This window comes from Prosopis cineraria, unplaced genomic scaffold (genome assembly GCF_029017545.1).
Source record: "Prosopis cineraria cultivar Desert tree isolate PC_DT_omini unplaced genomic scaffold, ASM2901754v1 PC10, whole genome shotgun sequence".
Taxonomy (NCBI): domain Eukaryota; kingdom Viridiplantae; phylum Streptophyta; class Magnoliopsida; order Fabales; family Fabaceae; genus Prosopis; species Prosopis cineraria.
The window spans coordinates 37768286-37794164 of record NW_026555341.1 but is presented as its reverse complement, the minus strand read 5'-3'; the positions used below and the strand labels follow the sequence as shown (position 1 = coordinate 37794164).

Below are 25879 nucleotides of genomic sequence, written 5' to 3'. Positions count from 1 at the left end.
ATTCATGAAAAAAAGATGATCATTGAACATTACCACATAATCCTTCACTTGAATGATTACAAATCTAATCAACCCTTAACTTGGGTAAAGAACATGAACTTAAACATGGGAACCAACCATAAACTGGGGACCAAGTTAACCTCCCTCTCTTGAGGTAGGATTTCAACCCGTTAACTTCTAAACACAATATGACACCTTTATATATATAGCACTTAGGCATAACTAAGGTTAACACTAATCACTCATTAATACTCTAATATTTTAACTCCCCCTCAAATTGATACCTCTTTAACTATTAGTGATATTAATTTTTATCTTCCTAGTAACTCTCCAAAGCTCAGTAGATTAACATGAAATAAAGGAAATTGTGTACATTAGAAGGGGAAAAAAATGAGATCGAGCCCATCACACACACACGCACAGAGTCTGCAATATTAGAGATCTAGATCTCCTTCAAATTAAAACAATTCATCAATCTAATCCAAAAAGCATGATCCTGTTATAATTAATAATGATAAAAGTGCTTAACCCTAATTCAGCATTCTAAAAGGTGAAGTCCTTATCTCTACTATAGATAGAACTTACTGCAAGAGAATTTTCCTTTTTGTCATATATATTTTGATTCGTGACTTCTCTATCAATCGGCACAAAGATCTGTCACAGGCATGGGACTTTGTGTATGAGTAAGGGAGCTTTTGGTCTGACAATCCCTTAACAAGAAGATAAGATAATAATATATATACTTAATTAGATGCCAACACAAATATAAAGAAGGTAGTGCAGAACACATAATGCTCATTGCCCTAGATAGTGAGATATTGAAGCAGCTAGCTCTCTAAGCTTCTTAAAAGTTGATATCATAAACCTACATTGTAATACAATCCTTCTGACAGCCCCACAAAATTAACTATCCTTGCTGACAGAGACACAGACACAGACACAGACACAGAGAGAGAGATTGCGTGGTGGTGATAGCATATCTTTGCGCTAATTAATGACATGAACCATCGTCAAAGATTCTTCTTGCTGCTGCACTCTATAGCATCTTGTGGCTTATTATTAGTATCATTATGATCATTCGGGTTGCATAGTTCCTTCAGCTCAACGTGCATTGAATTGATGAATGCTCTTGTTTCTTTTGTTGGTTCTTCCATGGCTTCTTTCAGGCTGCTCAGTGCCATGCAATATGCTTCCTGAATATATAAATGCATGATTCCCCAGAAATATATATATATATATATATATACGGTATATATCAATTCGTGTGTATATATATATTAGCAGTTAAAACCTAATAGGTACTTAAAATTTAATGCGGACGTAAACATCATATGCTTTAAATTTGGACAATTGGTATAATACCATGAAGTGATCAAGTTCTGTAGAACTTGGATTGTTTGTGGCTGTTTTGAACTCAGAAATTGTCTTCTGCTTGCATGCAGCATCTGTTATATCAAACTCTCCAAATTCGCCTAACCCCACCTGAAATGAACAATATTGCACTCAGAGGGGGAGAGAGAGAGATAGAGAGAGAGAGATGCATAACAAATGAACTTAATTTGATTCAGTGATAGCTAGTGTTCAGTTTGTTTCTGAATTGAAGCATATCTGAGTTTAAATTTCTGAGTCATTAATTATAAGCGAAGAAAAAGAGGGATGTAGTTCAACCCTGAAAGGCTTCTAATTGCTAATCTGATGATGATAACTGGTTTAATTTTCCTAGCAAAGCAGTGTAATCTGACTAAACTTCCAGCTGAATATGTAACGAGGTCGATTCTGTCTTCTTTTCTTCTCTCTGAAAAAGATACACTTGAAGTGACAGCAAATAAGACTAACGGATCAATATTTTCTTTTTATAGCACATTCTTTCTGCAAATTCTACTGAAAGATAAGAAGAACTAGATTGTCCCTCTATGTTTTCCTTGTCTTCTTTCCCATTAATAGGTAATAAAACATAGGACTTTACGATCCCTAGCTTTACATGTGTTTCCATATATGGTGTACATATATAGCTAGCTTAATAATAGCCTCTTGTCACTTGTACTCTGTCTAAAGACCTAGCGTGTTCCACAAACACCATGGTCGCCGCTCTTCAAATCCACAGTACAGGAAAGAAAAACATGAAAAGGAAAGGAAAAAAGGGGAATAACGCAGACAGAGCATGGAGAATAAAATTTAGATACCTTCAAACAGTTGAAGTGAGATTCAATCAAAAGGCCATAAAGAGGATGACTGGAAATCATCTTTTTCAGAACCTCATGATCATCGCTTAGTTTCTCTCCGTCATTTTCTCTCCCACTTTCATATCCACCAATCCTACCACCCTCCATATCCATCTCTCTTACGCAAACACACAACACACAGCAAGGCTCTAATCCTACACACAAAAACACACATATATATACAGTAGCGGTGATGTAGAAATTGAATTATGACAAAATTACAAATAATACATCTCAGATAAAAGAGGTCACTATTATGGTTCTTGGTGCAAGTGAAGTGTAGCAGTAGCTATCAACATGTACGTACGTTCCTTTTTTTTGTCGCTGTTGTTAATGTAGTTACTTACTTATGGTGAAAATATCAGTATGAATCTGAGTGCATACATATATAGATATATAAGGATGAAGATGTGCATGGAAACACGATAAAAGGTGAAAGCAATGTACTATGCAGACCTGTGCATACATGGACTTTTTCGCGACGAAAGGAACTTGTCAAGGCTTAGTGTTACGATTAAAGTAGCTTTCAAAGTACTTGCGACCTGCAACTCTTTTTGGCTTTTTCTGCATTCCCTTCCCTTCTTACATATTCCCCTTTTTGACTACTTCTCTTTCCTTGTTATTTATTATTCTTGTTTATTCTTTTTTTTTTTAAAAAAAAAACATCATTTCCCCGACCAGAAAGGAATTGAAACGCTAGCTAGCTTCCTATAGTAATTCCCATTTCTTCTCAAGCAAACTTGATCCAATCTCCAAGGTTTTCAGTGGAAGCAGTATTTTATTGGTTCGATTGTGGTCGAACTAGTCATAATTGAATGCGTTGGATTCAATTTGAAGGGATACATTTTGAATTCAAAGTGAAAAATAGTTTTAAATTCAAACAATAACTATTTTGGATAATTATTCACATATATAATCTTATCTTTTATAGATAACCACTAGTTTAATTTAGTTTCATATGCATGGAGAAAAATTCTACCAATACCAACAGAAATTGTATCTAGTGAAAGAAACTAATCTTTCACAACATAGCAAAATAAAGTTTGCATTTTTATTAGAAAAAGTGTTTGTATTTAGGGTTTAATTGTGCCTAAAATAAAATTGCTTTTAATAAGAAGCCTAATGCATATACACAATAAAAATAATTTACAAAAAAACTAATGTATGAAATAAATTAAAAAAAATATTTTAACGTAATATTGATTGTTATAGGGCTGAAGTGGCAGACAGAAAGTGTCACAGGAGGAATTAGACGTAGGTGCTGATGATTATATACGTAGGGCTGCTCAAGAACATGTGGCATGGCAAGTCTCCGAAGCAGCTTCTCATTGAAATCACTTATAACCAACCATTTCTCGGAATTCATGCATTCACGTCTCCAACAAACTGAATCATTTAAGTAATTTAATTCACTGCGGGCGCGCAGTGTATGCTATTGGGTGAGGAGCCTCACTTAGAAAAGTGTTCTTAAATACAATCAAGGCTTGAGTCTAGTAAAATAGATTAATTCTTTATATATAACGAATTAATGTTTAAATTTGTGTTGAAATAAGCATTTATATTTAGTGTCGGATCTTGTTTCCAACATGATTGTTTCTTATGGGAAAACACATGTAAACAGTAAAAAATATTAAAGAAAAGTGTTCTCAAGTGTTACTCATTGTTCTTAATACATACACTCCATTTAGTTCTAATTATATGGTAAAGTTAATCAAGTTCACGGTTTTTCAAGGAATGGTAATTAATACCTCAAACTTGTAAACGAGTGTCTGTCATGTATTTAGGACTAATTATTAGACTTCTAAAATTTTACCTTATAATTAAGATTAACAGGCACACTTTTTTGTTTTTTATTGTTAGAAAACCTATCATTTCTTACTTTTTTTTATTACAAGCAGGATCACCTATTTTATTAAGTATTTATTATATATTTTTTAAAGCACCTTTTATAATTTATATTAACAAAAAATAATTAATGCATACTTATATTGAGTAATATAAGGCATTTTAGTCTACTTTTATTTATTTTTAGATATAATTATTATGATTAATTAACTTTCTTAAATTGTGTGATATGATTTTTTTTTCATATATAAAAATAGAGAGAGTATAGTACCTAATTTTTTTAATTTTAAAAAGAAAAACTAATCTGCAGGTCCTTATTCTTAAGTTAAGACTTATGGGTATAATTAAATCACTCAAATTGAGGTGGGAAGTTAAAATTTAGTTAACAACCTTAATTTTTTGAAAAAAATTCTTATCGTTCTAGGCTCGATCATTTGATGAGTTAGTTTGTATTTTTTTTTAGTTTAAAAATTTAACAATCAACAAATGCGTTAAAAAAATAAGAATTTAATATTTATATAGATAAAATTAAAGGTAGCTAGTGGGGAAAAATACTGACGAATCAACTCTGATATATATATATATATATATAGAGAGAGAGAGAGAGAGAGAGAGAGAGATGATCTTTTATCAAATTAAGATTTAAACATTGTCGGTGCGGGTGATGATAAGAATGTTTAATGATGAAGATTATTCAAATATATATGATTTTATGATCCATTTATTTGTATGTCATTGTGTTGTAATTTGATTTGATATCTTAATTAACGTTCATGCTGTAGTTTCATACACTTTTTTTTTGGGGGGGGGGGTATATAGTTTTATAGAAAAACAATAACAACCTATAATTACGGGTCAGCCAATAAATCCTTATCTTATGGGCCAAACCTCTGAAATTCAGAAATTGAAGTCTATTCAATTACAAAATGAGGTGATTCAAACTTTTATAATAAAACTTGTGATAATTCAAGTCTATTTAATATACTGAACTAATATTTAAATTTTTATTAAAAATAATGTTCACATTTAATATCAAATCATATCTTCAGCACAGTTATTTTCAATAAAAGAACACCGATATCTACAAAAGAAAATGTTAATTTTGTGAGACCAACCTATTCCCCAGTTCTACCTATTAATCATATTATTTTATTTCGTGAAAAAAAAAAATGCTTGGTTCACACAATGCACATGCACGAGTTTTTGTGCAAATGACCCATATGTTAAATGTAATAACTAATATGCGTATATACTTATAAAAGAGAAAAGAAAGCAATTGCCGGGCCCTTGATTCAACTAGCAAAAGAGTTATATCAATTTAATTAGAATTTTTAAGTTTAAGTTTTGAGAATATAACAACATTAATGATAGCTTTTACATGAAAAGATTCAAGTCGCGATCCCTAATCCAAATTAGTCACGTCCATGTTAAAATTCCTTCAACTTGACGTGAGTCAGGTTACAGAATACTGGGTATTCTATTTAAAAAGAAAAAAGAAAAAGATGAGGGAATGGTCCATAGGGTATGAGCAAGTGAGGGGAGAAACAATCCCGTGGGGCTCTGCCTGGACTTACTATTGATGACGCCAACATTGGCAGATTGAATAAGCAACACTTCCAGTTCAGTCCTCAGTCGGACGCCATATGGACAAAACTTTGCTATTTGCATCACTCCTTCATATCATATGTGATGCTGCCAACATTAATTATTCACGCCTGATTTTGAGTTTAGAGAGTTATTTAATTTATTTACAATTTAATTGTAAATTGAGATGGAAAAAAAATTTCTTATGAGGGTTATTCTCAATTAATTTTAACAATTAATGCTTGACATATATATATATATATATATAATGTTTTAGCAGTGGAATGATGATGAATTAATTGATAGTAATAAATTATGTGAACAAATTTAAAAAGTTACTATTACTATATATATAATGTGAACACCTCAAAATTCACGAAATTTTTCACCATTTATCCTCAAGCAAGTTAGACAAGACTTGCCCAATCCATAAGTGCTTTTGTTTATCTATTTTTATTATTTTCTGGATGAACTTTACCTTTTGTGTACCATTTGCTTGACTGACATGTATGGAAAAAGTGCTTACAATTTCATTTGACATGTTACTGTTTAGTTTTGGACTTTTGGTCCCTTGTGTTCCAAACTCTCATTTCACACTATTTCATGTGTCTCTCTCTCTCTCTCTCTCTCTCTCTCTCTCTCTCTCACACACACACACACACACACATCACGAGTATGGTTTGCTGATAATAGAAATTATACAAAGAATATAAATTCGTTTAAATTACATTTACATGAGGATTAGAAATCAAATATTCAACTTCTTAATTATGTAACAAAAGCTATTGTTAAGATCATAGGGCATAATTTAAATGAGAGTTAATCACATAGTATGTCACTGTGGATAACACGTGTTTGTTTGTGTATTCTGTGTGTGTGTGTGTGTGTGTGGAGTGTGGTAGTGAGTTGAGTGGCTTCAACTTGAAGGACAGGAATTTATAGACCCGGGGCTTCAGCAGTTGCAGAGCATAGCTAAATTATTTGACAAAGGGCCTAAAGGGTTGTGACTTGTCAGAAACAGAATTTATAATTAAACATTTCAATTTTTGTCCAACATATTTCTGTTTTATTTCCAAAAATTAGAAAAATATATACACCAATATAATATGTAGATATTTTTTTTAAAAATATAAATATATTCCTTCAAAATAAAATTATTATCACATTTTGTAAGATTAAATTGTCATTTTTTTATTTTGGAGGGAATTATTTGTCATTCTCCCTAATTTTTTCTTTCATTTCTTAATTATCAATGTGACAATTGCATTTCAATTTTTCAAGATTGCCCCCCCTAAAAATAGACATGCGTGTAACCAAAGTACTATCATATTAGAATAATGTCATATTTAGTTTGGGATAACTCCTAATAAATTTTTTCCACGTATGAGTTTCAATCCCTTAAACATATTTTTACAAAAGTTAAGTATTTTTCACTCAATTTAAATACGATTGGTGTGTTAAGCTCCGTTTTATTTAATACAAAAGTACAAAGAATATCATCAATTTTAGGCCACATTACGAACACCAACCAATATTAATATATTTATAAAAAGTATACTTTTTTGTATTTTCATAAGATACTACTAAAAATATGGCTTATCATGGAGGAAAAAAAAACACGGGAACTGGTTGTGGTTTTTAACAAATTATATTGTTTAATTAACACCGAGAAGCAAAGTAACTAATGATTTATATACAAGGCAATGGCCTAATCCCTCGCACAAAGCGCCTCTCCTAAAAAGAGGTTGCAAGTTGAACCATACTTATACATTACAAAAATATAAGATATTTTTTAAAATGTTATGTGTTAAAATGTAAGGGATTTTTTGTATTTCATGGTCTAATTATTACTTTTTTTTGTTCAAAAAGTGCTTCTTATGAATAAATCAATTTATATTTATTTAAATTGAAATATTTTATTAAATAGGAATAAAGATAAAAAATAATATTAGTTTAAAGATAAATAAATATTTTATTAAGATGAGAATTGATTAAAAATGTTTTATATTTTTTAATGAAGGGAGTGTAGTATAGGCATGTGGTATGTGTGAATTTTCTTTTGTTTTAGGGGAGCGTTGTAAATATGTGTGAGTGGATTTTGTGAAGCTTCCTTTAAAAAAATTGACTTTGTATAAAAAGCTCACCTAGTTTACTTGTATCTTCTCAACTAATTTTAAATAAAATAAAATCTATTTTGTTAAAGACAGAACTATAAACAAATCTCGAATAATAAAATTAATTATTCCCCAATCCCATTCACAGGTCAATTTTTTACATTTATATGTTAAACTTCTATATTTAGAAGTAGTTAGGAACTAACATGTGTTGGTGTTGGTAGAAAGGATCTCTATAATTGCTTAATAATAGTTCTCAAATTTGAATGTGTGTGAAGGCTGTAAAAGGCATTTGGAGAGCTATTGTCAATTAAGTCCAACAATATTTGAGTCAGACTCAATTAGATAACCGTCCCAAAAAATAAGTCATTAGAATTTATAATAATTAATGTTCCTTTTTAAGACTTATAAGTAGCTTTTTCATTATTTAAGTTAGAAGTATTATTACCACTTGCTTAAACTAATTCAAATACTCACTCTATGGGATTGGTATTATGAAAGACAGTCTCATGAATACCTCTAGGGTATCTTTGATATAATTATTTAACATGATTTTATATTTCAAAACTTGCATGAGATCTTAAGATAAGTTGATTTAATTTTCTTAACTAGTTAAACAAAAGACATTCAATTGGCGGTTTGAATATAAAGGTAATATTTATTATTCCTATAAATATAAAAAATATTTTTAACTCATAAAATTATTTGTTATCATACTCTTCTTCACACAACGAAATTTACTTTAGAATAAATCTCTCATCATTTCCTCAAGACCACGAGATTCTATATCTCTAAATCCTTAAAGCAAAAATGTTTAGGCTATTTATTTATTTCTCATATTTTTGGTTCGATAACCACTAAGGCTGTTCACATTGCTCGAGAGTGTAGTTAACCTGCCTTACTTGAGTTATTCAGGCATTGAGGCAGGGGTCAACCTTGCCCGGCTCTAACAGATGTCATTTTTCTAATATTATTTTGTCTACAACATTTATTTATTATTATTATTATTTTTGGCTGATAGTTATCATGAAATATACTTGTTTTTATGATTTTTTTAGACATTTCTTATCATTAAAGTTTTTTAATCTCTTTCAAAATTTGAAATTTATTTTGAACTTAATATTTTGTAAAAATAACTGACAGTTGTTGATCATATATAATTTTAAAAATTACTTTTGATTCTAATATTAATTTTATAAAGAATATATTTTAAATGATAATAATTATATATTAATAGAGAAAAATTTTATCTATTTTTTTTAAAAATATTTTTGAATCAATCTAGTCAAAATTGGCATAAACGGTTGGCATCAGGTTGGGCCGAATTGCATATGTCTAGCTGGGGCGATGCCTGCCTTGATCCTACCCATGTGCGGTCCTAAATAACCATAGAGGGAATTATGAAAAAGAAAAAAACAGAAGGAATTAGATGTGTTTGTTGTACGGTTATTGGGCCTAATAAAACCCGACCCATTCACTTCAAGATGCGCTTCGGCTTTCGGAATATGGCTCAATTGGTTTGGACCACTATACAGGGCTGAGAAAATCCCTGGGCAGATTGTCCAACAACGTTGACATTGCCTGGCCCAGGATTTTTTTTTACAAAAAATGAAATGTTTAAAGCTTAAAAATTACTATTTATTGTTTTATTTATTAATATTTTAAGTTTAAATAATTATCATAATTCAACTAAAAATAAATAATAGCATGGTTGCTAATTCAGATTACAAATAGTTTTAAATTCTTAATACCTGAGCTTGGCAATTTGGGAGACAACACAAGTGGAAATGGCTCTAAATATCTTGTAGTGGACGTAGGTAAAAGATTAATCTGGAACTAGTTACGTAAATAAGGCACACACGGACCACACGTATGAAGCTTCTCCAGCTCTTGACTGTAGCTCCGGTGACATGATGTCAACAATGCGGTGGTTCTCGTGGGATCATTTTCTTGACTTCAATGACAGAGGTTTGCCTTTTGATGCAGAGGAAGTGGAGCCCTTGGTTGTCCACCAGCTCTTAGTGATTTAAGGAAGCAAAGGAAGTTGTTGAATTTACTATAAGAACTTGATTTTGATACCACTTGATACAAGAACAATAGTGAATACATGCAAAAGAGTTGAAGAAGATGCTGAGAAGAAGGACGGAGAAAAAGAGAAGCAAATACAGGGAGTAAAAGGAACAATAGTTCATTATAACCATTGACGTAGCTTTCTACATAGAGTACGAGAGAAGAAAAATAAACTGTGGGTACATAGTAAACAATACAATTAAAGCATTAATAATTCCCAACATTCCTTAAGCTTTTATTCATTAGATTTTTTCCCCCCATCATTATCTCCAATTTCCCACCAGTACGTTATTGAAGACTTGTTAATGTAATCGGCATAACAATCACTTTCTTCCATTCTGCAATGGCGGCAATACAGCATCTTGGACAGCAATGAACCTTGCCCGTCCACCATACTCTTCTGGTAGAACCTCTTCTCCAACATCTTTTATAAACTGTCTTCTCTCCTCCTCATTGCCTACAATTACTATCTGCAAACAACCCAACAAATTTTTCCATCAATCTTTGATGTCTGTGAAGAGTTACACTTCCAAATTCGTTTTACAATGTTTCTATTGATCTGTAAAATAGATAGCTAATAACTTCAAAGTCATACTCAAATGGGCCTACCAAAATTTAAGGGAAAAACTACATTTCACCTCCTATTTTGAGGTCTAATCGCACATTTGGTAAATAAAATATATAATGTAATTAAGCACTTCTTTGAACTTTTGAGAAAAACAAAAACATCGATTTCTACTTTGTATATGTGTGTGTGTATGAACTTTCTTGAACTCTTCAGCGCCAGCATTGGACTTCCAATCTTGTAGAGCTGTCCCATTCAAATCCTTATTTGCTCTGAAGTTGGACTATGCTTTAGCTTAATTCATCCTCATCCAAAGTGATAGCATTATTACTTACAAGGGGAAACTACATTTTACCTCTTAAATTAAGACAGCAGTATGAAAACATTTCCATCAACTTTGGACTTAAATGAAAATGTTAAATTCTCATCAGAATTAACTGCAATGTGCTAAGTGATCCCCTCATGACATCATATATTTGTATTATCACGCCAATTCAATGCCATGAACATTGTTGAAGGCAAGCAAGCATATAATTACCAACTTTTAATTACACCTTAGTTAAGGGGTTAATTGTAGCTTTTCCATTTAAATATGGTTCTTAGACAAGCATGAATAATTTCATTCCACATACTTCAGCATCCAATCAATTATAAACATTGGACAGTTGATATTACCTTTTCTAGTGTTGCCTTCTCAAGGAAACGACAAATTAGTTTCCAAACACTCACAAAAAACTGAGGCATATGTATAACATAGAGCTTTGCTAGACGTTCAGGGTAGTAAGCCTGCAATTCAATTAAAAGAACACAATAAATGAGATTCGGTTTGGTGCATTTACTGGTGCAAACCTTTGGGTAAGTTAGATGGGTTTCACAGTCCTGAAAAATTTTCATCCAAATATTCAAAGAATGAAATCATGGACACATTTTAACTACAACTACGTTGTATAATCAAGCAAACAAGCACAGGGTTTTCTGTATTTGCCGGGTTTACACAAAGTTCTACACTGAAGGAAAGAAGTAAGGAAAATCTAAAATCAGAAACATGAAAAAGTAGAAAAGAAAGAATGAAGCTGTTAATGATTATAGGTCAAGAGAGGCCTATCAAGTTTGGAAGCCAGGAAAACGAAGAAAGTTACCTGTAAAAATTGAAAACCTGTGATGAACCCCCGCGCATCAATGTTTTTATATGCGAGATGCTTCAAATCAACAACCGCAATTAACTTTTCATTTCCTATCTCCCTTCCTTTCACAGCACTGAAAGCCAATGAAATGATAAGTTTCTCAATCATCAATGGCAGTTAGCACAATTCAGTAATCCTAATTAAAAAAAAAAAAAACCCTATTTGTAATTCTCTAGTGAAAATCAGAGTTCTGTCCTGAAAACATTTTGTCACAATGATTTGGGAACCTTTAAGACTGGACTTGACTGGATAAATGGACGCTGCAATTTCATTAGTGCTCTCTCTTCACCTTAGTATTTCTCCTACCTCCCTTTCTCAGATCTCTAATCACATAAGTGAATTGGCCTTTTAATCTCCTTGAGATTAGGCTTACATCAATGTCATCCTTCACAAAGTTGTCTTTCCATCAAATTAGTGCATAGAGAGGCTTGATCAATTCTTCAAGATTGATGTAGTCAACTGATATAAATCGCCTTTAAATTCTAAATTTAAGCTACTCAAATTTTTCAAGGACCAAAACTTTAATGTGTGCATAATGTTCAAGGACAATTAATGTTGCGTTCTGTCAAAGGACTATATCATGTATCAAGCCAGGCACAATTCTGTAAATCATTCTACTACTAAACCTGTTTATGCACATTCTACATGCACCAGGAGAATCCATAAGTCCCTTCTCCCTTGTTTCTTTTTGGTACGACAATAATTCATTACTGATCATTATTATTTTTTTAAAAGGCTCCTATCCTGCAAAATCATTATTTTTTTATACTTAGTGCCTAAGCTTTTATTTTTCTAGCCTCTTCTTCCCAAGAAGCTAAGGAGTTTTCCCATGACTTTCACAGCATAGTTTTGGAGCGTATTGTCACAGAGCTCTGTCTTCCTTATCTCAGGCACGCCTGCCTTTCTGCCGAAAAAGAAAACTGCATATTGCATAGGTTGACTTGTATCATAGACCATTTAGAGCCACAGATGAATCTGGCATAGTCATGGCCAGTGATCCTTGTGTTCCCCCCCTTTTTTTGGGAAGTGATCCATGTGTATTTGAATTTGACTAAAATACAAAACTTATATACCAATCAAAATTAACTGGTAGAGGCCAAATGAACCTCGCCTGTCCCCTTGAGAAAGTAGCCTCTTGCAGTTGATTTATTTGGAAGTTTTTCTCGTTCTTCTTCACATATAGATGATTCTTAATATTTTTATTTTAGTCTAAAGTTCAAAGAGGTCTTATACTAGATTTTAAAAAGTATTGTTGTTTCCTTTAATGGTTACTAAGACTTTGAGATCTGAATGTGATATGTGAAAAATGCTACTGTAGTAGTGGTCAACAGGTAAATCAATGTACCATAGGTACAGTTATGACATACCTTGCGATTGTCTTGTCAAGCAAATGAACAACATATTCTGCACCAACAGACAAACCAAAGCATTTAGCTAAGTAGTTGAATTCCCATAGAAATTACAGCAGAAAATTTCAGTCATTTGCAATAACCTTAGTTCGGTTCATACGATTAAGAAAAGGAGACGGGGATGGAAACTGGAAAGGCATAAATAAAACTGTAAAAGACAATTTATCAAGAAATGCAACATATAGTATGTCCAATAGCCAAATTACTTGATTGTGTTTAAGGAATCAAATCATCAACTACTAATTATTGGAGGGGGAAGATTGAAAATGCAGCGCCATAAAAACATTATGAAATTGGGGTAGGTGCATCTAGATGACTCTTTTCATAATGAAATACCAAGGCAGTGGGAGAACCAGTAAAACAGAGAAAATCAAGAAAAGAGATCCAAGTGCATCCAATTGACCATTGACTTTAAATTTGAAAGATTTCTCTCTTGCATATTTGTCCGGTCTGGTGGCTTACCATGAGGACAAAACAATAAAAGAGGCATCTTTGAACTGACGACTTTAGAATCATACTTCTCAAAACAGACAATAGCCTTTTTAATAGCTAAAACATTTTGTTGGAACTCAATTTTCAATTTAGTCCCTGCAGGTTAAAATTTTGTAATTGGGTCTGTAGTTTTAATATATTTCAAGTTAGTCCCTGTTTTAAATCTCTATCAATTTGATTGGTAAATTTTTTTTTTTTTTAATGTGATCCCCATGCATGATATGCAATATTAGTACTCTAAATATACTCAATGCATGCATTGAGAAGGGATCATAAAAGAGAGTGAAATCCACTCATGATGTGGCATGTGATGCCACCTAGCTAGAGGGACAGAAAAGAGTTGGCATGAGTTATGCATATCTGAAGTATCAAGATTGCAGATGATTAGAACGTTATTTTAATGCCCAAAAACACATGAAAAATTTTATACTCCATGAGGATCAAATTGTAACTTTGAGTAAAATTAAGTAACTTAACCCTTTTTCTGTTTTATTTGAGAGAAGAGAGAATTACTCTTAAATTGAAGCTGATCCTTGGAAGGAAAATGCTTGCAGGCTTGAACAATCAACAAAGGGTATTTATCCTGAGACAAACCCTGCAAAAGGACCTTTCTTGCAGCTAATTCAACTGTTATTTCAGATTCTGAGATGAAACCATTAGGCACCATTGAAGCCCTCCACTTCTGCCACTGAACAAACATCTTGGCTGCTTTATTTGGGTCCATTGATCTTGCAATCAAGAACCTCATCAGCGTTGGTCCTTCATACATCTGCAAAATCAAAACTCATGAACCCTAAAGGAAAAACAACGATCTCCGGAAATTCAACACTCGTATAAGTAATGCATCATGTGAGCAATAAGGTATAGACTGATCAGTGATCACCTCAGCAGAAGAACCGAGCTTCTCCACTGCTTTCCTCATCTGGGTGAGTGCAAAATCTTGAACTCCCCCCATTAATTTGAAGCTCTACGAAAGATGAGTAGTTGAATCAGAAGAGAGGAATGATGAGAGAAGAAGATGACGAAAGACCGGGTTTCAAGAGAGGAGGTTCATGCGTTTAAATTCCTTATTTTCTTTGAATGTGGTTTCGGTCAGATTCCAGCTTAACTAAAGACAGATAAGGAAGATTGGCGGGTGATATAAACTGTCAAAGTAATACATGAACATGATGCATGATGTTGGTTATATTACTATTTATTTATTTTTTTAAATTATTCTGGTAACAATTCTCAATAAAAACCTTGAAAGTCAAATAAATGGCAGATTTAAACATTAAAAAATGGGTGAGGATGTTTTTTTAATTATGAATGAAGTTTTCGGCTGTCGACGTGCTACGCTGTGGCAGAATAGTGTAATATGCACATATAACAGATGCAAAATCAAGTTTCAGATTTTCAATTGCATGTTCAGGGTTGACGCAGGAAATAAGATTGAAGTAAAATATTATGTGGAAGTACCCACAAGTAACTCAACTAGTGAAAGATTGTGCTCGCTTGACTTGTAATTTTGAGTTTGAATTCTGAATATATAATTATATTAAATATTTATTGGAAAAGCTTTATCATTAATATAATCCTTGACTTATGAATAATAGATAATTGTGTAAAAAAATTCATGAAAATTTAATAATATAATAATTTGTGCCCTATATATAAATTCAAAAAATGAAAGGTATTTTGATATTTTTTGAAAAAAATTGTTCTTCAAGGACTATGATATTAGGCACTTATACTTAAATATTTGGGTCTTTTAGTACAGCAATTTTCCAACTAATGTTTTGTTGTTTACCATGATCAGAATGATAAAAATATTTGAAAAAATATATATTTTTTTATTCTTATATTTATTCGTATTTTGCAATAGATTCTTGCGCTTTTTTTTTTATATTTTAGATCTTCACATTTTTATTTTTTTATATTTTATATTTATTCAAGATCCCTACACTTTATTTATTTTATTCATTTAGGGACTTAAAATATGAAAAAATAAAAATATAGAAACTTAAAATATTAAAAAAATGTAAGAATTTATAATAAAATATGAATAAAATGTAAGGATAAATAAATATATTTTTTTAAAATATTTTTTATTAAAAGCAGTATGGCCCTCATGCCCCAAGAAAATGTATGGCCCACGAGGATGAGGATGGAACATGGAGATGGAGGCAAGAATCTTTATTCACCTTTAAACTTACCTTACCTTGACAATATTCAAATTTTATAATATAATGAATTAAAATTTTAATAATATTTTAAATATGATTATTTTTAATAAGAAAACATTTATGTATGATAAGCTTTTTTATTTGTAAATTAACGGAAAAATGAAACCAAACTAAAAAAATTTAGAAAACTCCATAGACTTTGCAAGTGCGTAAACGATACACACATATTTTACAAGAGTTTGAGTTAAAATTGTATTCTCAGGTATAAGGATTTTATTGTTAGATAATGGAACAATTATTTTTATAAATTATTTTTGAGCCACGAGATGTAACTAATTTCTTATGAAATTTTAAGTTCCAAGTCATCTTTTATATTAATAATAAAATAAAAATTTGCAATGTCTGAGAAAAAATAGAAGTACTAAGAGAAGAAAAGTTAGCAGAAAAAGACAAGCCATGTAAATCACATTTATGAACAGTAAAGTTGTTAAAATTGCCCAAAAGCTTTTAATATCGTGATTCACAGGCTGTTGTTGATTTGCACTTGGCATGAAAACAATCATCACTGTTATGTGTAATTCTCAAATTCCCAAAGCTTGCAACTCTTCCAAAATGATTCCAAGAGAAATTATTGATTCAGAGCAGGATACTTCGAACACGGAAGGCCAAAAAAAATTATTTAAATGAAGATAAAATTTATTGAAATCTTTAATTTTATGAAATAAAAAAATTTAAGTATATTTATGAATAAGGATCATGAAGTTTATACATGTTTTTTCTCATATAATTAGTAAATTTAAAGTCAATTTTGTGGAAAATTAACATTTTTTATCGTTATAATTAAGAAAGTGGAGCCATAAAATGGCCTACTTTAATTTCAAGGCGTGTAAACTTGAATTTTTAAAGCTTTAGTCAAATACAGACTGGCACGATTCTCAATTATTATTAAATAATATCAAGTATTTGATTTTAAAAAGCAAGTAAGATAGTATACACTCTACACTGCAAACACAAACTCGTCAATACTAATGTTTAACGAAACAACCATTGAATATTAGTTTTGTCAAACGACTTTTAAAGTTTAGAAATAAAATATAAGCACTCGTTGCCACGTGTTTGAACTTTGAAGTAACGAAATCAACAATACCTTTTCCTTCAATTTGTTCCAAAAAATAACTATATATATACAAACTATTCTTAAAAAAAGAAAACTCTTTGCTGTTGTGAGATAATAAAATTATTTTTAATAAACAATACTTTATCAATAATTGAACTTTCTATAATATCATAACTCACATGTGAGGGACATTTTTGGAGACAATACATTGGATTTGCTGTCACTTTAATCTTATCAAACAAGTTTAAGTAACTTTTCTTGGTTTTAACAAGTTCATATGTTGTGTAATTGTGTTGGTTAAAAAAAAAAAGTTCATATGTAATACATATGTTAAAAAAAAAATTTACCTTTCTAACTTTGTTTGAGTTTTTTCTTATTTTCCCATAAGGCAAGAACTAAATGATACTCCCTCCGTTAAAAAATATAAAGTATTTTTAATTGAATTTCATCTTTCAATAAAGTAGTTATCTATTTTTCAATTAACCCTATTTTTTTATATTTATTTCTATTAAATATCCTACAATAAATATAAAGTCATTATTAATAGGGGTACTTTTGAAAAAAAGACAATGATTACATCTTAAAAGATTAAAAATACCTTATATTTTTTAACATTAAACTCCTCAAAAATTATTTTACATTTTTAAATGGAAGGAATATTTGTTACTTCCCACAAATTCAAATAGGAGTTTTGTCGAGTTTTAGATTAAATTCTTTATGACCTAAATTTAAATTCTTTCAATAAATATTTTAAATTAAATCCCTTAATTGATTTTGATTTAATCAGGTCTTTATGGTTTGATCCCTTAAATTTATTAATGTCTAAAAATTAAAATTCTTGAATTTTTTCAATAAAAATGAAATTCAGAATTTTTATATTTTTTTGATAAGCATAAAAAGTAGGTTCCATTGATAGAAAAAAGCTATTTTACTCAAAATACTGAAGGCAAATAATAGACCTCTTGGCTAAGTTGATGCATTGATTTCAGAACTAATTATAGAATTTTTATAACTCAATTTATATAATTTGGTTATGACTTCTAAATAATTTTATACATATAATATTTTTATAAAAATTAATAAAAATGTAAACATTGTATTGAATCATTTTTTAGAAAAAATATTGAATCAAATTTTATATAAACTTTACAAGTGCTTTTGTTGCGAAAAAAATTAATCATTCATTAATAATTTTACTTTCAAGGATTAACATATTTAATAGATTAAATTATAAGAAGTTGATTAAAATAACATAAATTATAGGAACCTATTTAAAATTGGGAAAAACTATAAGAACTACAAATTGATTTCTTCACTTAAAATTTCCATTAAAAATTTGTCCATTTAATTAATAAAGCCTTTTTACTAGCTGTGTCGGCAATGGTAGACGCAGGTATAAATGAGGGTGGGCAAGTGCCCCCACTCAACTTAAATTTCTTTGCAAAAAGTAGTTAAAACTTTTAAATTTTTTTCCCATTATTTCAATAATTTTGAACTCACTAAACTAAAAATAAAATATATTTGAGTTCAATAAGAAAATATGGGTCTTTATATTTCACTTAAGTGTAATAAATTTATTCATTATAATTGAATTCAGATTATGTTTATAAAAATATTATTTCAATTTTTATTTTCTAATATTATTTTACAAAACTAAATATTTATTGTATATATTAAATTTTTTTAATTATTTTTATATTTTATATAATTTATGCTCTCATTGACTTAGGGTCCAGTATTTTTCATTTTGTGCTGGTTGATAATTCAAATATGATCTTATTAAAATTTAAAAAATTGCGTGGCTTATAATTGAATACATCACTCTTTTCCAAAGCCCAAAAGTGTCTTAATTTCAGAGTGTTAATAGTCATGGGGAGATAAAGCGAACCTCACTAATTAGGTATATTGGAATGAGTCAAAGTATGAAAATAAAGAGTATTCCAATTTCGTTTTCATTAGTCAAGATTAATTAAAAATCAAGCAGCCAATCAAAAGTTTGTCTAAATACATACTTCATTCAGTTCACAATATAAATAGTTTTTAGAAGAAAAAAAATGCATGCCAATGGCGTTCTCATTTCTTATAAAAATATATATTATTTTTTTCTTACCTCTATCTCTAATTATTAATGCATCTCATAATGAGTAAGCTTTATATTTGCACGAAGAACTAGGTTAATAAATATAAGAAGTAAAATGAATTTTTTTTCTTACATGTACTAGGTTAATTATATTTTAAATCAAGATTAATTAAAAAAATGTTCATATTTTGGATTGGAAGGAGCAAGGTTGATGCTTCCTGTAGCTTTTAATGTGAGATATTATTTTAGCTTGGCACTGACCAATATAAATTTGGGATTTAATTTGAAGTTCTCATTTTCATAGCTTGGACGTTATGTCACCAAAAAACAAAGAAAAAAAAATTGTTCAGTTTTTGTGAATCCGGCTCGGATCAGTCCTTTTCTTTGGTTTCATGGACCCAAGAAAATCCATCACAAAAAAAAAAAAAAAATCAATCAGTCAGTCTCTCAAAAGTCTGTTTAATTTTTGAAAGTAGAGAGAGAATAAATATGATTTCAGTAAAATTCTGAGAATGGTAGGTCAAGAACACAGAGCGAATGAATCATTTCTTAACTCTTCCACTGCAAGATTGTGATGATAAAACTATTTGCCAAAAACGAAGCTAAAACTCATAAAATAACTATACCTGCACCAACATTTTAACAAACTCATCAGGAATCTCACACTATTTATATCACAAAACAATTAACAAACCAATCAACAAAGCAAAATATATATCGTTGTTCTGTATCATAACATATCCTTGTGAAATGGACGAAGAAAATAACCAGTCTGTAGTTTATGCCATGAAGGAAGGTTTATTGAACGTGGGAGGGCTTGTGATAGTGATGATGACAGTGACTACATGGATAGTGATTCACAGATGGAGCCAGAGGAAGAAGAAAGGTCCAAAGACATGGCCAATTCTGGGAGCTGCAATAGAACAACTCATGAACTATGAGAGGATGCATGATTGGCTTTTCACTTACTTGTCTCAATCTAAAACTGTGGTGGTTTCTATGCCTTTCACCACCTATACTTACATTGCTGATCCTGCCAATGTTGAACATGTCCTTAAGACCAACTTTAACAATTATCCCAAGGTAATAATCTGCAATTTAATTACCCTTATCACTTGTCAATTCTTTGGCCAAAATGTACCTTCAATCATCATAATTTCTTTTAGAATGATATTCTTTAGCCTTTTTTATCACGAGCTCCACATTGAGGAACTTTACAAGCAAAGTAGAGTTTACAAATTCAAAAAGCTTTCTTATCTAATAGGCTAGTCTTTTGGGATGAATTTTTTCTTAAATTTATAAATCTCACTTTTCTTGTGAGATTTCCTGATATATGACTCATGACACCCTCTAAATAATTTAGGAAAGTTATTTGCTCATTATTATTTAGCGGAGAATGGCTATGATGGAAAAGATCATTGTGGGTTTTTGAAGGGTGAAGCGTATCATTCATATATGGAAGTGCTGCTTGGAGATGGGATATTCAATTCAGATGGAGAACTTTGGAGGAAACAAAGGAAGACTGCTAGCTTTGAGTTTGCTTCCAAAAATTTAAGAGATTTCAGCGCCAAAGTCTTCAGAGATTACAGCCTTAAGCTTTCTTCCATTCTCTCCACTGCTTCTTTCCTCAATCAACATGCCGATATGCAGGTATATCATAGTGAAATCAATCTATCCTTTTAGATGTAAATAAAATTGGCCTACTTTATATGGATCTGCAGGTAACAGAACCACAAAAATCAAGACCGAGAATCTTTTTTTAACTAAAACACATGAATCAAGCAAAATAGTTAGTTAAGATGTCAAATTTTTTTTCAACTTCACCCTTTTTATTACTACCAATCGTCAATTATTTGAGGTAGGAGGTAAGTGACTTTGATATACTCCGGGAAGCATTTTAGGTAAAAAGTTACTAATTGCTCTTAGAACTCTATGAAGTACCTTATACATTGAAACATAGGATTTTGCAAAACATGTCGGGAGTATGCATATAGGATACTCATAAATGCTTCATATATGAGACAATTACAGAAAAGGCAGAGTAATTATTGATGAGACTTGAAATTTTCACATTTTAGGAGTTACTGATGAGGATGACTTTAGACTCCATATGCAAGGTTGGATTTGGTGTTGAAATAGGAAGCTTGGCTCCCAATTTACCAGAAAACAGTTTTGCTAAAGCCTTTGATGCTGCAAACATCATTGTCACACTTAGATTCATTGATCCATTCTGGAAAATCAAGAAGTTTCTGAATATAGGCTCTGAAGCAAAGCTTGATCGAAGCATCAAGGTCATTGATGATTTCACTTACTCAGTCATTCGAAGAAGAAAGGCTGAGATAGAAGAAGCCAAGAATAACGGCCTACATGATAAGGTACATATAACATATGTGCGTGATTCTCGTTTCTGAAAAATATTTCTGTTTCTACTCTGTCTTCACATGTCTGGTTTCTGAAAATTGCAGACAGACACAACTATTGCAACTTCAGAAATTAATTAATTAATCACTTTCTTCAATGAAAACTCAGATCAAACATGACATTCTATCAAGATTCATAGAACTGGAAGAGGGAACTGATGCAACAGAGAAGAGTCTGAGAGATGTGGTGTTGAACTTTGTGATTGCTGGTCGAGACACGACAGCGACAACTCTGTCATGGGCCATATACATGACCATGACACATGCTCATGTTGCTGGCAAACTTTACTTGGAGCTCAAAACTTTTGAGGAAGATCAAGCAAAACAGCGTAATGTTTCATTGCCTCGATGTGACACTGAAGATCCCCAATCATTCAACCAAAGAATAGAGCAATTTTCAGAGCTATTGACTAAAGATTCATTAGAGAGGCTGCCTTATTTGCATGCAGTCATCACAGAAACACTCAGACTCTACCCAGCAGTTCCTCAGGTATGTTATTGTACGTTTCATCATAAGATTTATGTTCAGTTTATCAGGAGGTTTTAATCCTTATACAACATTTAGAAGGTGGAAAAGCATTCTGTAGTAAGAAAGTGAGAAATGCATCTATACTATTTTTCTCTAAATACGTTTTCCATTTTCATTTTAAAAAATACTTTTTCATACATCAAACATGTAGTTAATTTCTATCGACACCCCACTTTTATCTCCTGGACTAACTTCATGTGGATGATACGTTCTTTATATTCTAATTATTTGATAGGCCGACATCAAGAAACCTGTAAAAAATTCCACATAAAGAATTCAAACAAACCAATAAGTGTTCATTCTAGTATAAAGGTCTATGGCAATTTAAACCCAATGTTTTAGGTTTTAGTCTGTGTAAATGCTGCAGAAAATATCTTTAGGAGAGCTACTTTCATTTTGGTCCAATAATGCTCGAATCAAACCCAGTTAGCTGGCTATATAAAAAAAAAAAATCATGAAATTATATATGGATGCTTTTTTGTAGGACCCAAAGGGCGTATTGGAGGATGACGTGTTACCAGATGGAACAAAAATAAAAGCAGGAGGAATGGTGACTTATGTTCCATACTCAATGGGAAGGATGGAGTATAACTGGGGCCCTGATGCTTCCTCCTTCATACCTGAGAGATGGTTCAAAGATGGTCTTCTCATACACGAATCTCCTTTCAAATTCACTGCTTTTCAGGTAGGTTAATTTAATTTGTTCACCCTTCAATTTCCTAGCTAGCTAGTTCTCTTGTATATATTTTCCAGAATATGAATATTATTACTTGTTGATGGGATTTATGGAAAATGCAGGCAGGGCCAAGGATATGTCTGGGAAAAGATTCAGCTTACTTACAGATGAGAATGGCATTGGCAATTTTGTGCAGATTCTATAGATTCCAATTAGTGGCTGGTCACTCAGTCAAATATCGCATGATGACTATTCTTTCAATGGCCAATGGCTTGAAGCTTACCATACATAGACGTCCTTGATTCACAAACTTGTATCAACCTATCATAGTTCAAGATCTCTCTCTCTCTCTCTCTCTCACATACACACACCCCACTTACATTAGGCTTGAAGTGAAATCTATTTGTAGGGGCTGGAATTATACCCAAAAGAAAAATCATGTTCATGATGAGCATCTTTGAAGATACAGAGTACACATTTGAAATGGACCATGGACATAATAGATGACCTGGTTGGATAATTTGTTTTCTAAAAATGAAAATATTTTTTCAAATTATTTTATGTTGTTAATATTTTTAAATAATTAAGTATTCGTTGTCTTTATTTTTTTTTCTCTACCTGCCCATATGTATGCTCTAAACAATAACATTGATTTCATTCAATTTGGATTGTTATTATTATCAATAAATACAAATTATTTACATTCAATTTAAATAATTTACATCTTAATTTTATATTTCTTATTTAAGGTGGAAATCTACCTTCAAAATTTTTATGCAAACACCTAATGTTTGTTTTTTAAAAGCAATTTCGCCCCATACAACATTCTCGCCTTGCAGTTAGGATTGAGCGCATTGACATTGGCAAAGGCAAGACATATTTCATAATTAAAAATTAATAAAAAAAATCCAATTCAGATCTGAATTCTTCTGCTTCATCATCGGCCGTTCTTCTTCGACTTGTTCCTGCAACCTGCAAGCCATGAGTTCGTGAAGCAAGAAATCAAGCACCTGAGAAGAATGAAGAATGGAAAGAATGGAAGTTTATTCTCAGTCTTCTTGCCACGAGTCCAGATCTGACAATAGCATTTCTAATGGACATGGGAAGTTTATTCTCGCATAAAACTACTGAGAAGAATGAAGAATGGAAAGAATGGAAGTTTATTCTCAGTCTTCTTGCCACGAGTCCAGATCTGACAATAGCATTTCTAATGGACATGGGAAGTTTATTCTCGCATAAAACTAACTCTGATAGAGTTAAAAAACATAATGCATTTAACTCCTGAACAGAAAGATCCATAAGCATCCGCGAAGACAACAAAAAATAAAGATTCGAACACGACGGAGAATAAATCTCCATAATCAAAAATCAGATCTTATTCGAAGACCACCATTGAACCAGGGACTTTCGAAACAAAGGGCCTTCGAGCAATTATCGTCGTTCAAGAAGAAGAATCCAAACCTTTGAACCATCAAGGAGAGAACGGCGGAAGAATCGAATATGGTGTTCTGCTTCAACGTCCGCCATTCCGTTGCCTTCGAAGGTCAGAGGTCTTCAACGTCCGCCATATCCGTGGCTTTCAAAGGTCAGAGGTCGACAGATTTAGTGGTCTCGGCGAAGGGCATGACAGCCATGGACGTAATCAATCAAAATCGATTCGATTATCAGCGTCTTTTTCTTCGTCGTTTTCGATCTGGATGCTCTGTGAAAACCCATTTGCAAAGGCAACGTGAACTACCAGATGAGTGCAACAAAACCCTAGCGTGCCATCTATTCTTCATGAGACGAAGAAGGGAGAGAAGAAGAATTGGGTCTTGAACTGAGATTGCCCATCTCTGTTGAGTCACTCAAAGAGATCATGTTGGAACGCACAACAGTTCATCGATGGAAAGCGGATCCTCCAAGAATCCTGCTTCTCATAATCCCTCGGCGGCACTACATCCAAGTCCTTCAAATCATTTTCATTGTAGATAAATCCTTAGATAGACTGCATGCATTATATTATTTATGCTTTATTCAATAAAATATAATATTTAAATATCATTAAATATAAATTAATTTTAATATTAATTAGAATAGAGAGAGAAAATATAAAAAATTAAATGTACATTTTATTATAAAAATAAAATCAAGTTAAAAAATGTCACAAAAAAATTTATTTAAATTACTTAAAATAATTTAATTGGATAAACTACAAATGACTTGGTGCACCTGATATATCTAAGTATTTCTCTTCAATGTATCATGTCTTGTGGCTTCGTTGAAATAATTTGATTTTAAATATATTTTTTATACTAATGCTTCAAAATGATTTTTTTTATTTTTTTATTTTCAAAACTTGTTCTATAAAATTATTCAGCAGAACAGGTTAGGCTCAAGTTTGAGCAAATCAGACTGTAGATCCCTGGAAGCTTACTCTATAATTTTTTTAAACATAAATATAAGTAAGTTTGCAGGGATCTATAGTCTGGCTTGCCTATTTAACAAAAATCTGTAGAGTATTTTTATAGAATAAGTTTTGAAAATTAAAAATGAAAAAAATCAATTTGAATTATTATTATAAAAAATATTTTTTAAATTAATTTATTTCAACATAGGATGATGTGGCAAGGCATGAGATATTGGAAATGGGTTGAAGGGTTTGGATGGAGGGCTGCTGAGAGATTTTGAGAGGGAGGATTCTGAGACATTAATCCAGTTCCTTATCAATGATGGAGAAGGAGAAGAATTGATTTCTAAATCTAACATGGATATATATATATTTTTATTTTTAGAATATGTTCATATCCATGTGAGATTCAGTAAAATTTACGTTGGCTGTTGTTATTGTTCTAATTTTTAGAACATTTCATGGAGCTGCTAGCTAAATAAATAATGATTAGATAATGATTAACGTGGTCAAACCCTAACAATAGAGTGATGTAGAAATTAAATCTCTAAATAATTATTATAAACATGAGAAGGGTTAAGGTATAATTTTGAAATTAATAATTATATATATATATATTATTTTATTTTTAAAAAGTCAAAATCTCCAAATTATTAATTGGTTATGATATTGAAATGAATTCTCTAAATTATTTCATTTTTTTTTGGCTTCTACATCAAATTTTCACAGGGCTACTTATCAAGACCTGAACGTCTACATTTATCTGAATATCTATGTTATTCATGCTCGAAGAAAATGAAACCAAGGAAACTTAATAAATATATATTTATTCTTTCAAATAAAATAAAATATAAATTATAAACGATTTATAATTTTTCTTATCTTTTGGTTAAAGTCTATTTAAATATTAGTTTATGGTTATGAAAAATTTATTTTACAATCTTATATATTATTTTAAAATATTAAATTAATGAATTAATTATAACTAGTATGGCTTAATTATAGTCTAATTAGTAAT

At 31.1% G+C, this 25879-nt stretch overlaps 3 protein-coding genes across 3 annotated transcripts; 1 reads left to right on the top strand and 2 right to left on the bottom strand.

Annotated features, from left to right (window-relative positions):
- Positions 1-759: 759 nt before the first annotated feature.
- LOC129321621 (homeobox protein knotted-1-like 1) lies at positions 760-2345 on the bottom strand. Its single transcript, XM_054967454.1, has 3 exons — positions 2184-2345; positions 1363-1482; positions 760-1193 (listed from the first exon to the last, which is right to left on the bottom strand). The coding sequence occupies exons 1-3, from the start codon at positions 2334-2336 to the stop codon at positions 1011-1013; spliced, it is 456 nt and encodes a 151-aa protein (XP_054823429.1). The 5' UTR covers positions 2337-2345; the 3' UTR covers positions 760-1010.
- A 7592-nt stretch (positions 2346-9937) lies between these two features.
- On the bottom strand, positions 9938-14612 carry LOC129321567 (CRAL-TRIO domain-containing protein YKL091C). Its single transcript, XM_054967372.1, has 6 exons — positions 14369-14612; positions 13999-14254; positions 12952-12988; positions 11540-11657; positions 11076-11186; positions 9938-10305 (listed from the first exon to the last, which is right to left on the bottom strand). Exons 1-6 carry the CDS (start codon positions 14438-14440, stop codon positions 10159-10161), a joined length of 741 nt encoding a protein of 246 aa, XP_054823347.1. The 5' UTR covers positions 14441-14612; the 3' UTR covers positions 9938-10158.
- A 4959-nt stretch (positions 14613-19571) lies between these two features.
- LOC129321566 (cytochrome P450 704B1) lies at positions 19572-22955 on the top strand. Its single transcript, XM_054967371.1, has 6 exons — positions 19572-19930; positions 20282-20497; positions 20926-21222; positions 21377-21757; positions 22281-22481; positions 22595-22955. The coding sequence occupies exons 1-6, from the start codon at positions 19598-19600 to the stop codon at positions 22772-22774; spliced, it is 1608 nt and encodes a 535-aa protein (XP_054823346.1). The 5' UTR covers positions 19572-19597; the 3' UTR covers positions 22775-22955.
- The last annotated feature ends 2924 nt before the right edge of the window (positions 22956-25879 follow it).

Excerpts from the sequence above, each read along its gene's own strand:
- LOC129321621 (XM_054967454.1), bottom strand. The coding sequence starts at position 2,336 with ATGGATATGGAGGGTGGTAGGATTGGTGGATATGAAAGTGGGAGAGAA. Across the intron at positions 1,483-2,183 it reads CTCACTTCAACTGTTTGAAG|GTGGGGTTAGGCGAATTTGG; the intron begins GTATCTAAATTT and ends TGTTCATTTCAG. Across the intron at positions 1,194-1,362 it reads CAGAACTTGATCACTTCATG|GAAGCATATTGCATGGCACT; the intron begins GTATTATACCAA and ends TTATATATTCAG.
- LOC129321567 (XM_054967372.1), bottom strand. The coding sequence starts at position 14,440 with ATGGGGGGAGTTCAAGATTTTGCACTCACCCAGATGAGGAAAGCAGTG. Across the intron at positions 11,187-11,539 it reads CAGGTTTTCAATTTTTACAG|GCTTACTACCCTGAACGTCT; the intron begins GTAACTTTCTTC and ends ATTGAATTGCAG. Across the intron at positions 10,306-11,075 it reads AGAAGGCAACACTAGAAAAG|ATAGTAATTGTAGGCAATGA; the intron begins GTAATATCAACT and ends GGTTGTTTGCAG.
- LOC129321566 (XM_054967371.1), top strand. The coding sequence starts at position 19,598 with ATGGACGAAGAAAATAACCAGTCTGTAGTTTATGCCATGAAGGAAGGT. Across the intron at positions 21,223-21,376 it reads ATAACGGCCTACATGATAAG|ATCAAACATGACATTCTATC; the intron begins GTACATATAACA and ends ATGAAAACTCAG. Across the intron at positions 22,482-22,594 it reads TCAAATTCACTGCTTTTCAG|GCAGGGCCAAGGATATGTCT; the intron begins GTAGGTTAATTT and ends TGGAAAATGCAG.